Consider the following 14880-nt stretch of genomic DNA (forward strand, 5'->3'; position numbering starts at 1 on the left):
CACAGCAGACGTTCAACTGATCCCTGCTGGCCTCTTGTCTCACATGTTAATACCACAACCCTGCCCAGATCAAAACGAGGAAGCAAAATATGCTGAGGTCCGCATTCCATTCTGTACTAGGTTTCTTTCCATTAGTGCCAATTGCTCATAGGATTTCAAAGGGATGCCAGACTCACAGGGAGAGGAATAGCCAGGAAGGAACCAAGGGTGGAGACTGAGCCATTTTTGTAATCTGGGAGCAGAACTACACAGAAGCCAACACGTCCAAAAGTCAAAATAGGGGTGACAAGAAATATCTTGATAGCTCACAGAAAGTTCGATGAGTACCACTGTTGTATTTTTGATGGTAGAACTGTCCATTGAAACTGTCAAAATTTCACTAGTATTATATATCCAATATAGAGTCAAATTAACCAACAGTAAAAGCCAATTTTAATGATAAAAGCAATTTGGGGGGAAGAGGTGCTATTACAGTTGGTCTTGAATCATGGTGAATGCATTTCATAAAGAAATTGACAAGCTGGTCTCTTTATTAGCAAATGCCTATTCAATAACCCCTTTTTCTGGATTGTTCATACCAAGATCATTTTACTTCCTTGAAAAATGCTAAAACATGCAGCGATTTACTTAGTCCCCAAAGATTTCAACCTTACAGGAACTAGATGCATTTCTAAGTCGTCAGCAAGCTTCTCAGCCATGCTAGCGGTCTGACTGATTCTTGTCAAGGGTGGGTCACAGGGTACCCTTCCGAGGTAACTTTCATTTTGCTGACACCACTGAGGGCGAGTGTCATGCAGAAATCTGAAGATTCAGTCCTAGATGAGTAGAATGACAGGGTTGTCTGCAGCTGTAGGTAGAGCTGAGAAGTTTCTCAAGTGTCAAGATGCTTCATGTCACAGGACTCTATTGTAGTACCCTTAAGTTTCAAGGATGCCTAATACTTCCTCCTTTCAAACACCAGGTTCAGCTGCAGAAAGCCCTGGTAATCAAACTACTATCTCCTCTGGCACATGCTACTTTGAGGGTGGGGGTAGGAAGCAGGTATCTAGCCTACAGACGGCAATGCAAAGAAGAAGGGAAAGAAACGAGGCGGCAGCACTAAGGAATGGGAAAATGGTGATGCAGATATAGATTAAATGTACACGGATATACATATATATATATATATACCTCTGTTGTTCTATTCACCACCATCTAGGTTAACACATTTGGAAGCAAAGAGGAGGAAAAAATGAACGGTTAGTTTGCTATCGGTGATCATGGATGGCAGAAAGCTCATGACAGCTAGGTAATGCAGATGGAAGCTCTGATGGCAGCACAAAAGGCACAGAAAGAAAGCTAGACTGAATGAAGGGCTACACGAGGGCCTATTCCAAATGCCACGTTTCCTTCACAGACACTTGTGAGTAATGTGTGTCCAGACAATGGGAGTTGTTGGCTGGGACTCTGGCTGCTGGCATGCCTTCTGCAGCTGATCAATACTCAGTGTATTGCCTGCCACCTTAGATAGCAACCAAAAATTTATTTGGCACACACTGTGGCTAGCATTTTCTAATTTTTCACCTTGATGTTGGAACTGAAGTGCTAAATACATTAAAAATACATGTTCAAAGGAAGGACATTATCGGGTGTCTCTCGATTGATTTCTGTTGAGGTGGCCACCTATTAGCACATATGGGGCAGCACCCACAGCTCCCTCCCAGCTGTAGATGCCAAGGGTAGGGGTGCTGTGCCTTCAACTGGATGTCTTGGGGGCACGATTTTATTCCTTTCAGCGCAGTTAAGTGCTTGGCGTAAGCATGCCCAAAGGGAGCCCAGGCGTTCTTCACGTTTGGGTGCCTAACGGAGGAGGATGCCGTGTGCCTAGTGTGTTTGCCAGGGCCTCACCTTTGACTCCACATCCGCATTGTTGTCATTCTGCAGCAGCAGGGCAGCGGCTTTCGTGTCATCTTTCCGGGCGGCGATGTGAAGAGCTGGAAGGCGCACTTTTCCTTTTGTGTCATTTTCTAGCAGAAGTGACACTACTTGATCGTGGCCTTGTTGCAAAGCTACTGCCAATGGTGTGAAGCCATCCTGCAAACAGACGATGGGTCAAGACTGGCCCCTGTGGACATTTTCTTCTTGATTAACAAGTAAGGAGGTGATCGAGTGTCAATTTTTGGTCACAGTTATTAAAGCTGACATAGTCAAGTAGTTCCACATATAATGTGGAAAGATATTAAAAAATACATACATACATACATATATATATATACACACACCCCAAAACAGAAAATAATTTTAAAGGTAAATTTCCATCATTATTTCAAACTATTTTATCCAGTACTTTGTTGCCTAGTCTATCTTGTCTGCTTCATCACTATACCTTGCAACCTAGTGTATATTTGGTACTCAATTACTATATGTGAATTAATGAACTATACTCATTGCTGTTTTAAGGAAGGTATACACGAAAGACTCTTGGCTTCTCTGACCAATAAAAGAATGGACCATATAAAACATGACTAGAAGCAATTCAGACATACACACATATCTGTACAGTTAGTCTTCCTACTGTATTGCCCTGGGACTTGACAAAGAGAAGACAGCTACAGATTTCACTGCAGTTGGAAAATCTAGCATTACTGACCATAAAAAAGAAAGCACAGAGGAGAATATCCTGAGTTGTTGTTATTGTTGTTTAGCTGCAAAGTTGTTGTGTCTGATTCTTTGCAACCCCACGGACTACAGCCCATTAGGTTCCTCTGTCCATGGGATATCCCAATTAAGAATGAGTGAGTTGCCATTTCCTTCTCCAGGGTATCTTCCTGACCCAGAGATCGAACCTGCATCTTCTGCTTGGCAGATGGATTCTTTTCCAATGAGCCACCTGGGAAGTCCCTGAATATCCTAAGACTGGCTCCCACATTTTAAATCTGCAATACTTTAATTATCACACACTCAAAAGAACATTTCAAAGTCATTTTTGCTAGACAATTGGCAAATAGGTTACTTTATTATTCTATTCAGATCATGATATTTATTATCTGTAGTAAATCATATTTATTATTTGTAGTACAAATAATACTCCTTGTGGTACAAAGCAAGGACTGCTCTAATGGAAGAGTGCTTGTAAGGGAAAAAGAAAACACATAGTTACTTGCATATTCATGTCTTATTGGTTTTCCTAGAAGATGACTTTCACCATTGTTTTCCTTGCTGGAAAACAGATAAGTGCTCCTAGCACTTGTTTGGCTGAATGCAAATCAGTATATTTATATTCAAGGATTGTAAAATATCAGCCCCCAAGCACCTAAGTGACAGCATTGCCCGGGCCCTTTTCATATAAGTCTTGTATAAATCTCCATTCTCCTTACTGTCTCTACCCTGGCATCTAAACTCAGGCTATTTGCCCCACTCTGAAATGTCCTCCTCCTTGCTTTACCTACACAAATTCTATCTACACTCCAAGCTTCAAGATCTGACTGCAGTTCCACTTGGTCTGTTCAACTTCTCCAGAAAGACCCAAGTGAGGAAGAGGATAAGCATCAATGTAACCAGAAGGACATTCTCTGCAACCATTAATAATAAAGGTTGGATATAACCTAGACATCACCAAAACACCACCACAGGTTAAAGTACAAAGTTTAAGTGTAATTTACTGTTACAGGAAAAGGAATCAGCATTACCATGAAAATGCATGATCTCATTTCCACTAAGAGAAACAGGCGTATTGTGAATATGGACAAAAAAAATCTGGATGGATAAACAGAATGTTATCTCTAGGGACAACTAACTGTGGCTTTTTCTTTTCTCTTTTTATTGTACTCCTGAAGGAAGACACAGACAGAACAGGCTCCATCTTGAAAGCAGGACTCCACCTTGGGCCGGACTGTGGACTTTGAGCTCTATGCCCAGTATCTATGGAAACGACATACCAACTGGAAAACCAGGCCCCCCGGATGGAAGAGCCCCAGGGCTCATACCTAGACTCTCCATTGCCTAAAAGAATACCCTAATCATCTGTGTAACCAAATAGAATCATAAATTCTATTATGCTTATTGGGGTATGACCATAGGCCTATTAATAATTGTCCACTGTTAACTACCTAGGGTTAACTTTGATTGTTTCTTTCTCTTCCTTTGTTCAGACTAGTTTCAGGGAACTTGGGGAGGCGGCTTTGGGCATGTACCTTAAGGTATATAAGGTTTTCACAAAAACTGGTTGGGGTCCTTGGCTAAGAGGAGACTCTGCTGTGGGCCCGCTGGTGTAATAAACTGCACTCCACTATCTGCACTGTCCTTCTGAGTGAGTTTGTTTCCTGGAACGCGTGGCTACAACACTTCCTCATTTACTTAATATATTACTTTCACAAAAGAGAAAAACACATCTAAAAAATGGAATAGTGAAAGGAAAGAGCTGTGTGTTAAAAGTTAAACGTTGCACCTCACTTTTAAAACCTGAGCAAAATCTAAGGGGTAAAAATGACAGCTCACTTCTGTTTTGCAGCAAAATGAAGTGGTTACATTTCCACCCATAGGAATGTTTCAGTCCATAAGGCCTAAACATAAAGGAAACTATTCTGTACCAGAAAATCAACTGCAGCTAAGACGATTAGCACTGACAAGAATGTGCTTCTTGCATAAACCAATTAGAGACACAAAGATACCAGTCCTAAGGTGTTAATAGCTAAAATTAGCAGCTCCAGATTTTGTTTCCAAACCAAGTTTGAATGGTTTAGCTTGCTCTATGATATTCTTAAGAGAAAAATACAAGCCAAAAGGAAATATGATGGAAGTTCCACATGTATCCTCACTGCCGTTTGCAGTATCTGGCACATAATAGATGCCATCAGTGAACAAATAAATTTACCTCATGCTTCAAAATCTTGATTAGCCAAAGAAGGAAGATATACATGCAAAGACAGGATACACAGTACACAGTAATACAGGAAAAGTTTTGAAAAACACAACCATGCCAAAGACCTCATACATATATACAAGGAGCATATGGAAAAAACTGTATTGAAGGAACTTGACAATATCATATTATCTAATAAGTTGAAAATTCTGTTAAATTTTTTTTCATCTAAGGAATCCTTTCATTGCTCATTACTGTTCATTCTGTAAATACAGACTTCTGTGTAAATGACACCAGTATTATTGCTAGTAAGAAAGCAAAATTGTAATTAGAACATTATGTGAATGAAACATCTTATTTCTTGCTGTTCTTTTAATTCTCTAGTACTAATAATACAAGAGATAAAAATTCAGTCAAAGCTTCAAATAGCTCTAGATAATCAGATAGCTGTTGTGTACGTGGTGATGGCACCAAATCCCTCGTGAAGACATGGATGTGATTTGTTGTTGGAACACTCATTCATTCATTTATTTTTTTAAAGCTAAAAAAACCTTTGAAAGTAAAGTAATATAAAGCAGTAAAAAAAATCTATCAAATATCTATCTATCCATCTACGTACATATCTACCTATATCTATCTATCTTCCTGCTAAAAGACTAAATTAGTTGTTTGAGGATCTCATATGTTCCTTTTTAGTCAGTTGTAGTGCCTTTTGGGGGGGCCTGAAAGCTTAAAAAAACCACAGAGAACCAGTGAGTTACTGATGATTAGTTGACAAGGTAATTTTATAGTCTTTTCATGGTAAACTGGTCTTATGTTTGTTCTAAAGGAGAGACACTCAGTGATCTGCCCATCACAGCCTAAAAAAAGAATACTACCTGCCCTTCACAGATGAAAAAGTACCACGGAATTGCTGTCATCAGGATATTTATATTACATAGTATTTCCATCCAAAAATAGGAAGGGGTTTTCTCTTCTACACCAACCCTGGCTCCTATACCCATCCTCCCTGAAAAGCATGAGGTAACCCACAGGTCATATTTGAGGGACTCACACAGGTTACCTTCTCCCCAGTGTGAGGAGAGCCAGTGCTTTGTGCATACAAAAGCTGGTTACTCTGCCATCAGCCATTCATTATTTACTACCAAGCTCTAAGGATATTATTATTATTTAAAAAAATCCATTCTCAAGATAAAAGTCCCCAAGAGAACTGAAGGCTAGGAAGTGAAAAGTGAGGCTGTCTCCGAATTCTCAGAATAAAACCACTGGAAACAGTACACTATGGACATTTTCCCGTATTAGTACATAAGAGTCTTCCCTCATTGTTGCTAGTGCAGAGTACCATTTTACTGTCAAAGTAAAGCAATATTTATCCAATAGCTTCCCCTTTGGTTCTTCCTGGTTTTTAAATATTGTTACTACTAATTATGTTGTTATTTCTTATATAATAACTATTTTTTGCATTATCTTCCAATATATAATGTCATATTAACTATTTGAAGTGGAATTAATAAGCAAAAAGGTGTATAAATAGTAATTTGGATAGTTAATGCTAAGTGTTCTATAAAAGTGTTGTAACTGGTTGTCAACGTCACCAATATAGTAGTTAAGTTGCAATTTTTCCTACCCCTTGAATTTCTTCTTCATCTCATGCACTAAAGACTGGATCTCATTCTCTGTCTGATTAATAAATTAAGATTTATTTGATTATAAGGGAGGATGAGGTATTTTCAAACATTTGTGGTCATTTGTATATTTTTGTGTGTTAACTGCCTCTTCATTTATCTCCTGGTTTTCCTGGAAGGCATGATCTCAAAAGCTGGGCAAGGTTATACGCAATCCCTGTGCATATAATCCCAATGATATACATCTTTCTTGTGCCATTCAGGAAACACTTCAGAATGAAAATCAGAGAATTTGGCTTTATGACAGGGATAACCACCTGTTCTAATTCTTTCTTTTGTTAAAAATAAAGAGTACACAAGCAGTAGTCCTTTATTATTAGCAATAGATTTCCAGTGATACACTTCAAGGGATCACAATCTTCCATCCAGATTAGTTTCAAAAATAAACTACATTACCTAAAATAGTATCAGTGACTTAAATACTTTATTTTTAATAACTCTCTTATTCATGATTGCAATTTTTTAAAGCCTGCTTTTATCTACTCTTCAAAAATATATACTAGTTTTGTTTAGAAGTATGAGTTAAATCTAATTAGTTAATTTTAGAAATGCATAAATCCAATCATTATAATTATGCTAACTTAAATCTGGAAAAAACAGATTTAAAACTTATGTTCTATCACAAAAAATATTTCAAAACAGTGGCTGCCTTTGACGCAAAATCGAAAGAAGGAGAAAAGTACTCTCAAGCAATTATGTAAATAGTAAACAAATAGCTCAATTAGAGGGTACAGCCAGGCATTTAAGAGCAGAAAGGGCAACTAGGCATGGAAGATTCTTGAAAGACTAACAATAGCCTTTTCTAATGTATTTCATAAAAACGTATGAGCCCACACATTAATATACAACTGTAATGAAATACCAGCGGGACAGATTCTCAATGATACAACTTCAGGTTTCTAAAATCCCTATAAACATGTGAACTCACCCACAAAAAGAACCAAAGTGTCTTACCTCTGTGGCCAGGCTCTGGCTTGCGCCATTGTCGAGGAGAAACTTGACAACTTCCAGGTGGTTCTCCTGGGCTGCCATATACAGTGGTGTGAAACCATTCTGCAAAACACCAATTTAAATGTTTGTAGCTTTTTAAAGCGAATCTATCTTTCCACTGTACTGATGCTATTATATGTTTCAGGAAATGCTCACACATAATAATTTTTATGATACTTTAATGTATATATTTATATATATTACAAAACCTGAGTATGATAGTCTAAGCACAATTATGAAGCATAATTGTTAATTATGCTTCACAATTCTAGTTTGAGTGTGGTTCATAGCTAATAGTCTAATTCATACCAATACATCCAGTTTAGTTAAACATGTGTATCCATTTACTGAGTGTCTATCATGAGTAAAGAGTTTTACTAGATAACATGAAGATATGAAGAAAAATACATTTGGTCATTGTCCCAATGAGTTTTTTATCCCAAGCAATATTTATTTCTCCTAAACAAAATATGTAATACTTTTACATAAAATTAAGCACCTGAAATAGTTCCAACTTTGGAAGGAATTTATATTAATTTCATACAGATTCAAACTTATCACAGATAAGGTTACTTGGAGCAAAGGAAAGAACACCAATTTGAAAAGGGTATACCTCAGTTTTAAAGAATTTGATTGGGTGGTCTACTTTTTCTAAGTTTCCTTCCTTGTATTTTTTCCAAAGACATATTGTGCATCATTGTCTGAAATGTGCCCAGCTGCCAAGGAACTTGGAAATAAATGCATGTATATATCTTAAGCTTCCTAGTAAAAATGTTCTCTGAAACAATGTATTTCACATTTGTTCAAAGCCTTTGACTGTGTGGATCACAATAAACTGTGGAAAATTCTGGAAGAGACGGGAATACCAGACCACCTGACCTGCCTCTTGAGAAATCTGTATGCAGGTCAGGAAGCAACAGTTAGAACTGGACATGGAACAACAGACTGGTTCCAAAGAGGAAAAGGAGTACGTCAAGGCTGTATATTGTCACCCTGCTTATTTAACTTATATGCAGAGTACATCATGAGAAACGCTGGACTGGAAGAAACACAAGCTGGAATCAAGATTGCCAGGAGAAATATCAATAACCTTAGATATGCAGGTGACACTACCCTTATGGCAGAAAGTGAAGAGGAACTCAAAAGCCTCTTGATGAAAGTGAAAGAGGAGAGTGAAAAAGTTGGCCTAAAGCTCAACATTCAGAAAATGAAGATCATGGCATCCGGTCCCATCACTTCATGGGAAATAGATGGGGAAACAGTGGAAACAGTGTCAGACTTAATTTTTGGGGGGCTCCAGAATCACTGCAGATGGTGACTGCAGCCATGAAATTAAAAGATGCTTACTCCTTGGAAGAAAAGTTATGATCAACCTAGACAGTATATTCAAAAGCAGAGACATTACTTTGCCGACTAAGGTCTGTCTAGTCAAGGCTATGGTTTTTCCTGTGGTCATGTATGGATGTGAGAGTTGGACTGTGAAGAAGGCTGAGTGCCGAAGAATTGATGCTTTTGAACTGTGGTGTTGGAGAAGACTCTTGGGAGTCCCTTGGACTGCAAGGAGATCCAACCAGTCCATTCTGAAGGAGATCAGCCCTGGGATTTCTTTGGAAGGAATGATACTAAAGCTGAAACTCCAGTACTTTGGCCACCTCATGCGAAGAGTTGACTCATTGGAAAAGAGTTTGATGCTGGGAGGGATTGGGGGCAGGAGGAGAAGGGGACGACCAAGGATGAGATGGCTGGATGGCATCACGGACTCGATGGACGCGAGTCTGGATGAACTCTGGGAGATGGTGATGGACAGGGAGGCCTGGTGTGCTGCGATTCATGGGGTTGCAAAGAGTCGGACACGACTTTGTGACTGAACTGAACTGAAAATACTGTAATATTACCAAAAAAAACTTATTGCAAGATATATATATATATATACCAAAACAGGTATTTTTCAAACTATAATAAATTCTCTTTGAACAAATTTTTCAGAATTTAGTTCTATTTAACTAACTGGCCTGGAAATTTTGTTGTATATATTATGCAATCTCAAAGAATAAATGGAAATACATTCTAAATTAAATGTTACAAAACAATACTCAAAGTTTTGTGATTCCAAAGGTTTAAGTTCATTATTATAAATATCCATTATTATATAATGACCTTACTTATCAAATCTCTGGATGAGTAATATGAATAACATAAAATTCAACCTCTACTAACATCAATTTTTTGGTTTATACCTCAGAATTAGGAAGTTTAAAAGATTCTTAAGCAGATAAACGTGAAAGTGAAGTCGCTCAGTCGTGTCCGACTCTTTGTGACCCCATGGACTGTAGCCTACCAGGCTCCTCTGTCCATGGGATTTTCCAAGCAATAGTACTGGAGTGGATTGCCATTTCCTTCCCCAGGGGATATTCCCGACCCAGGGATCGAACCCAGGTCTCCCGCATTGTAGATAGACGCTTTACCGTCTGAGCCACCAGGGAATAAATCTACCATGGTGAATATACTTCATTCATCAGAGTTCCTCTATTCTACTTATTTCACACATAACTGTAATTAGCTAGGTTATTAGCTTGCCAAGCTCAAGATTAGAGACACAAAATTAGAGGCAGCAGAGTATGACACAAGATTCAAGCTTCTTCAGTGTGTATTAGTTAACTAGTAAAATCATAAATTTCACTGTTACTTTGTTCTATCATGAAAGGTTTTATCAATATTAAATATAAAACATGCATAACTGCAACCCAATGTGTGTGTGTGTGTGTATATGTGTGTGTCTATGTGTGTGTGTGTGTGTGTGTGTGTGTATGTGTGTGTTGGGGGGTGGGGTGGAGGGGATAGGTGGCTTTCATCTTCGTCACTCTTCCCAGACCTATGAGTGAAACTGAAAGCTAGTTTAGACCTTTTATCATATTATTTTTTTCTCCTTTTCTTATTTGACCAAAATGAAAGACTGTTCAACTCTTGGATGATTTAAGTATCTCTTAACCAAAAAAGAGAAAAAAATTTAAAATATTAAAAAGAAAAGGTAGATTTTCCTTATCACTTTATGAACTGACTATCTTTCTTTACATATCACCCCAAATTTCCAGACCAAATATTCAGATTTTAGGAGTAAAGTTTTTAAGAAAAAATTCCAAAATGGATATTATTTTCTGAGACATAAATATCAAGTAGATAATATATGTCAGTGGTGTCTCAACTCCAGGGCAGAGATCTGCTGTAGTTTAAGATTACCTAGGAAACACTGGTCCCACTGCACGTCTGGTTTCTAGCCCAGTGTACTTGCACTCTTCTTGAGGAAACCTGCCAGAACCAAACATTTCCTGACCCGTGAAGGGAATCCAAAACTAGGCACTGAGCTTTAGGAGATGCTGCTCTTGCAGACCCTGAGTTTCTACAGAGTGACTAATAAAAAGTTACAACTTTTACATCATCCCGTTGCGTTCTTCATCATGGCAGAGGGTGAAATGCTGGAATCTCAGAAATAATCTGCAGACGTGAGTCACAGTGAGATGGGGCTCTGTTTCCACAGTAGTTTTTCTTTTCTTTTTTGAATGCTTGACACTGTATAGCTGTGGCTTGAAAGCCGGTTATTTTCTGAATGGTCACATGCTTTCATCCTTTTTTAAGTTTATAAATTTTTATGGATATATAATTCACATATGAATAAACTCACTTTCTCAAAGTGTAAAATTTAGTGTTGTTTTCATCTGTTCGCAAATTTGGGAAAATATCCTCACCACCTAATTCCAGAACATTTCATCACCTCAGAAAGGGACCATTAGTAATCATACTTCATTTGCCCCTCCTAACGATCACTGGCAACCACTCATCTGCTTTCCATCTTCACAGATTTGTCTATTGTAAACATTTCATGTAAGTGGAATCACACAATATATGGCATTGAATGGTCTCATTTTACTTCTGCTGACCATACTGATAAGATGATTTTTTGATGAGGCCTCCATCAAGGAAATCTCAATTTTATAGTGGACATTTGAGTGTGTGTGAGAGAGAGAGAGTGTGTGTGTGTGTGTGTGCGTGTGTGTGTGTGTGTGTATTTTGGTCCCTTCATTTGGCAGTACTGCTTTTTCTTTAGAGGAACTATGTTTTCACTGATGTTTAGGTAGGACTGGTCTTGGTTGGAATTTGATGCAAATTGGCCAGCCCTTCTTCAACCACAAGATGAGCGCATGTAAAGGATGGCTCTGCATGCTGTTCCATGACTACTCTCCAATCCTCAGTCCTGTTTTCTACCAAACCTCCCCTCTCCACCCTCGGATGACCTGTAGGGAACATATCAAAGGACAATCTTACCCTTTAGCTTCTGATTAGGTTCTCTCACTCCAACTACCTAGTTTCCAAAACTTTCTGAAAGCTTCTTTAGCCTTCTGTTCTATGGGTTCCTCAGAGAATTCCAAATTGCTGAAGTTATTTGGATTAAAGCAATAGAAATTAACACCAATTAATAAAAAATCACCTTTCAGGAAAGGATTAAGAAGCTGTGAGAACACATACACAGCGTTTAGTTATGTTATAGGGAGATAATTCTAAGCACCCTTTGGAAAGAGTGAAAAAAGGTATTACCATTACTCTCTAGTGCAAAGAGGCTTAAGGTACCAACAAATTCAGTGTGGATGACCTAGAGCTGTAGTGCTTTCCTGTGAAATGGTACTTGGATTAGGAAAATGGTCAGATTTCAGGAAAGATGTTATTTTTCTCTTAAGAGAAAAAAGTACATCACTGGTTTTATATTAATTTCCTAACTTAGGAAATTTCCAAAACAAAGAGCTGACCAAAAAGGAACATATGGGTGGCCCAATTTACATTTTCTTTTCTGTAGCAACAATAGACTGAATTCTCAAAAAGCAGGACAGCTCAAGACTGAATGTGCTTCTTGATACCCGACTTTATCCAATATCTTCATTTCCCTCTGCTCTGAAGGCATTTCAGTGTTATTATAACTGTTGTGGTGTTATTATAAGTATGCAAAGTTGCAGATTTATAGTTTTATAGATAGTACTGAGGCATGCTGCCTAGATCCACTAAAATAAAATAAAAATGAAATAAAATGAACTAAAATAAGGGCTTAAATTTCATCCTTGAAATTTTCTTATCTATGCTAGTTTCCTCTAACTAAGCCTTTATATATCAGAAAGTCTTGTTTCTAATTAAAATATTAAGGGCTTGGTAATAAATTTGTACTGATTCGTATATGATACTAATTTTTCTGAAGGCTGTTTACATCAGAGATATGCTATGAGTTTGAAGGTCAGAAAGGCTCTATTTAGACCACATCCATTGTCTAGCTTCATCAGGATCTGAACTCCTCCTCAATACGAAACATTAAAAGCACAGAAAGACCAAGGAAACATTAATTAAAGGGCTTTGTCTTTGTTCAAACCACTGTGAAAATCTGTCCATTTAGAATACTTTGATAGGGAAAATATTATTTGAAATAGAATCCCAGGGACGGGGGAGCCTGGTGGGCTGCCGTCTACGGGGTTGCACAGAGTTGGACACGACTGAAGCGACTTAGCAGCGGCAGCAGCAGCTTCTTTTTTTATAAATATGGTTGGTGTCTTATGGAATAAAGACAGAGAAAGAGAAAAGCATGAGGGATGTCATTTGGCATGTCAGTTTAGGATTTTTCAAGAGCAAATACTGTTAATCACTGTTGTATTTTATATAAAGTACCAAGGACTTAAATTAGAGGTCTTTAAAATCATAATTTAGTTATCTAACCCCATTTCTTTCTCAGAGGAGGCCTAAATGATTTCCTGCAACATTAAGTAATATAAGAAAGAGTTAACTACTTATTAAGACCTAAGATCAAGGCAATGACAAGAATTATTACAAGAATACCTATAAATGCCTAGTTTATAGAGTCTCAGTTCATCAGAACTTGATATTGTCCAATGCTATTTTTATTTTCCAGGAGAATTTTTATATTTAAGGAAGGTGAGGGTCTCTTTTGATACTGTTCCTCATTGGCAATTAATTATTGTCTATATAGGATAAAATTTCACATGGACAGGAATATTGTTGTTCTTGAATATTAATATTCTTGTGATGTTCTGCCACCTAAATGGAATTTCATTGCACTTCATGGTGGTATTGCTTGTTGTTCTTTATGAAAGTTCCTTTTGAAAAGCTGCTACCAGAAATTATCTTTGAAACCCCATTCAGCTGTGTGGTGATCTCATTACTTACTCCATCCGTAGAATGATGCAGTTCAGAAGGTTTCTGAGGGCAGGTGTCTAGAGGAAGGGGGCAGGTTTTTACTGTCAAGTGTGTGGCTGGGCATTCCAAGCACAGCTGCAAGGAACAGTGCATTTCATAGCCCGTATTCTTCTTCCGCACTTCATCATCAGAAGAGAATGTGTATAAATTTAAATCAAATCTGGTTAGGATTTTATTTCGACTACAGCTTCTCCCAGACATTGGAGAGAAGGTTTAAAACTATGCCTCCTTTGATCATTAGTCAAGAATGTGTACATTGTTTACAAGATGGGGAGGCTAACCATCTCTCCCTTGGGGGAAAAAAAGAAGAAAACGAAAATGGACTAAAGCATTTCCCACTACCTCAAAGCTTAACGCCAGCTATTTCCTGAGTGAAAAAGATCACAGAGGCATTTAAACATAATTGGCTGAAAAGCATAATGCTTCTCTTGTGGTCAGCTGGTCTGTATTTCTTTCATATTTGTCAATATTCAACTTTATATCACTCCTTTCTGGAAAAACATTATTAGCCTAAGTGAGCTCTCACTGGGAATCAGAACAGGTGGCATAACCCATGGAACAAAAGTCCAACCACAGGGAACTAAAGATTCGACCAATTACACAAGACACCATGTGGTAGGAAGAACAGTTTTGAGAGGGTAACAGGCAGGAAGGCCAGCGGTCTCCAAACGGAGGACACAGGCTGCAAGCATCAGGCGTTTTCTCTCTCTCTCTTAAGCGGCAGGAGGAAACTACAAGTGTCAGACTATTTTCCCTTCTCTACACAGAATTAAAAGGAGGCTTCTCTTAAAATCCGGTGTTGCCATGAGGACACCTGATTCCACCGGAACTTAACTTTTCTCAAACCCTGAGCTAACCAAGGTGGTTTTTTTTTTTTTAATGGAAATATTTTTCTTAAGCTATGTTAATAAACTATGTATTTACCCTAGACTCTGTCTTTCTTCAAGTCAGTTCCACTTAAGACTCAGAACCCATAAGGGCTCAACAGACCAGTACGTTTTACTCATACATTGTTCTCCTAACCTATGTTAATGAAACGATATATTTACTTGGAAACCTGCCTTTTCTCAAGATTCACATCATTCGTTTTATGGCCTGAGAGGACTCACTTTGTGTCAA

The 14880-nt window shown here is 38.1% G+C and overlaps 1 protein-coding gene across 8 annotated transcripts in view; it reads right to left on the minus strand.

The window, feature by feature from the left end:
• ANK3 (ankyrin 3) overlaps positions 1-14880 on the minus strand; it is a 383729-nt gene that overhangs the window by 233780 nt on the left and 135069 nt on the right. For all 8 annotated transcript variants that reach the window (XM_069571716.1, XM_069571712.1, XM_069571715.1 and 5 more), the window contains exons 5-6: positions 7480-7578; positions 1888-2073 (exon numbers count right to left, since the gene is read on the minus strand). In XM_069571716.1, the coding sequence (XP_069427817.1) occupies positions 1888-2073; positions 7480-7578 (285 nt within the window). The remainder of the gene's footprint in view (positions 1-1887; positions 2074-7479; positions 7579-14880) is intronic.

The sequence above is a fragment of the Ovis canadensis genome, chromosome 25 (genome assembly GCF_042477335.2).
Source record: "Ovis canadensis isolate MfBH-ARS-UI-01 breed Bighorn chromosome 25, ARS-UI_OviCan_v2, whole genome shotgun sequence".
NCBI classification, from domain to species: Eukaryota; Metazoa; Chordata; class Mammalia; order Artiodactyla; family Bovidae; genus Ovis; species Ovis canadensis.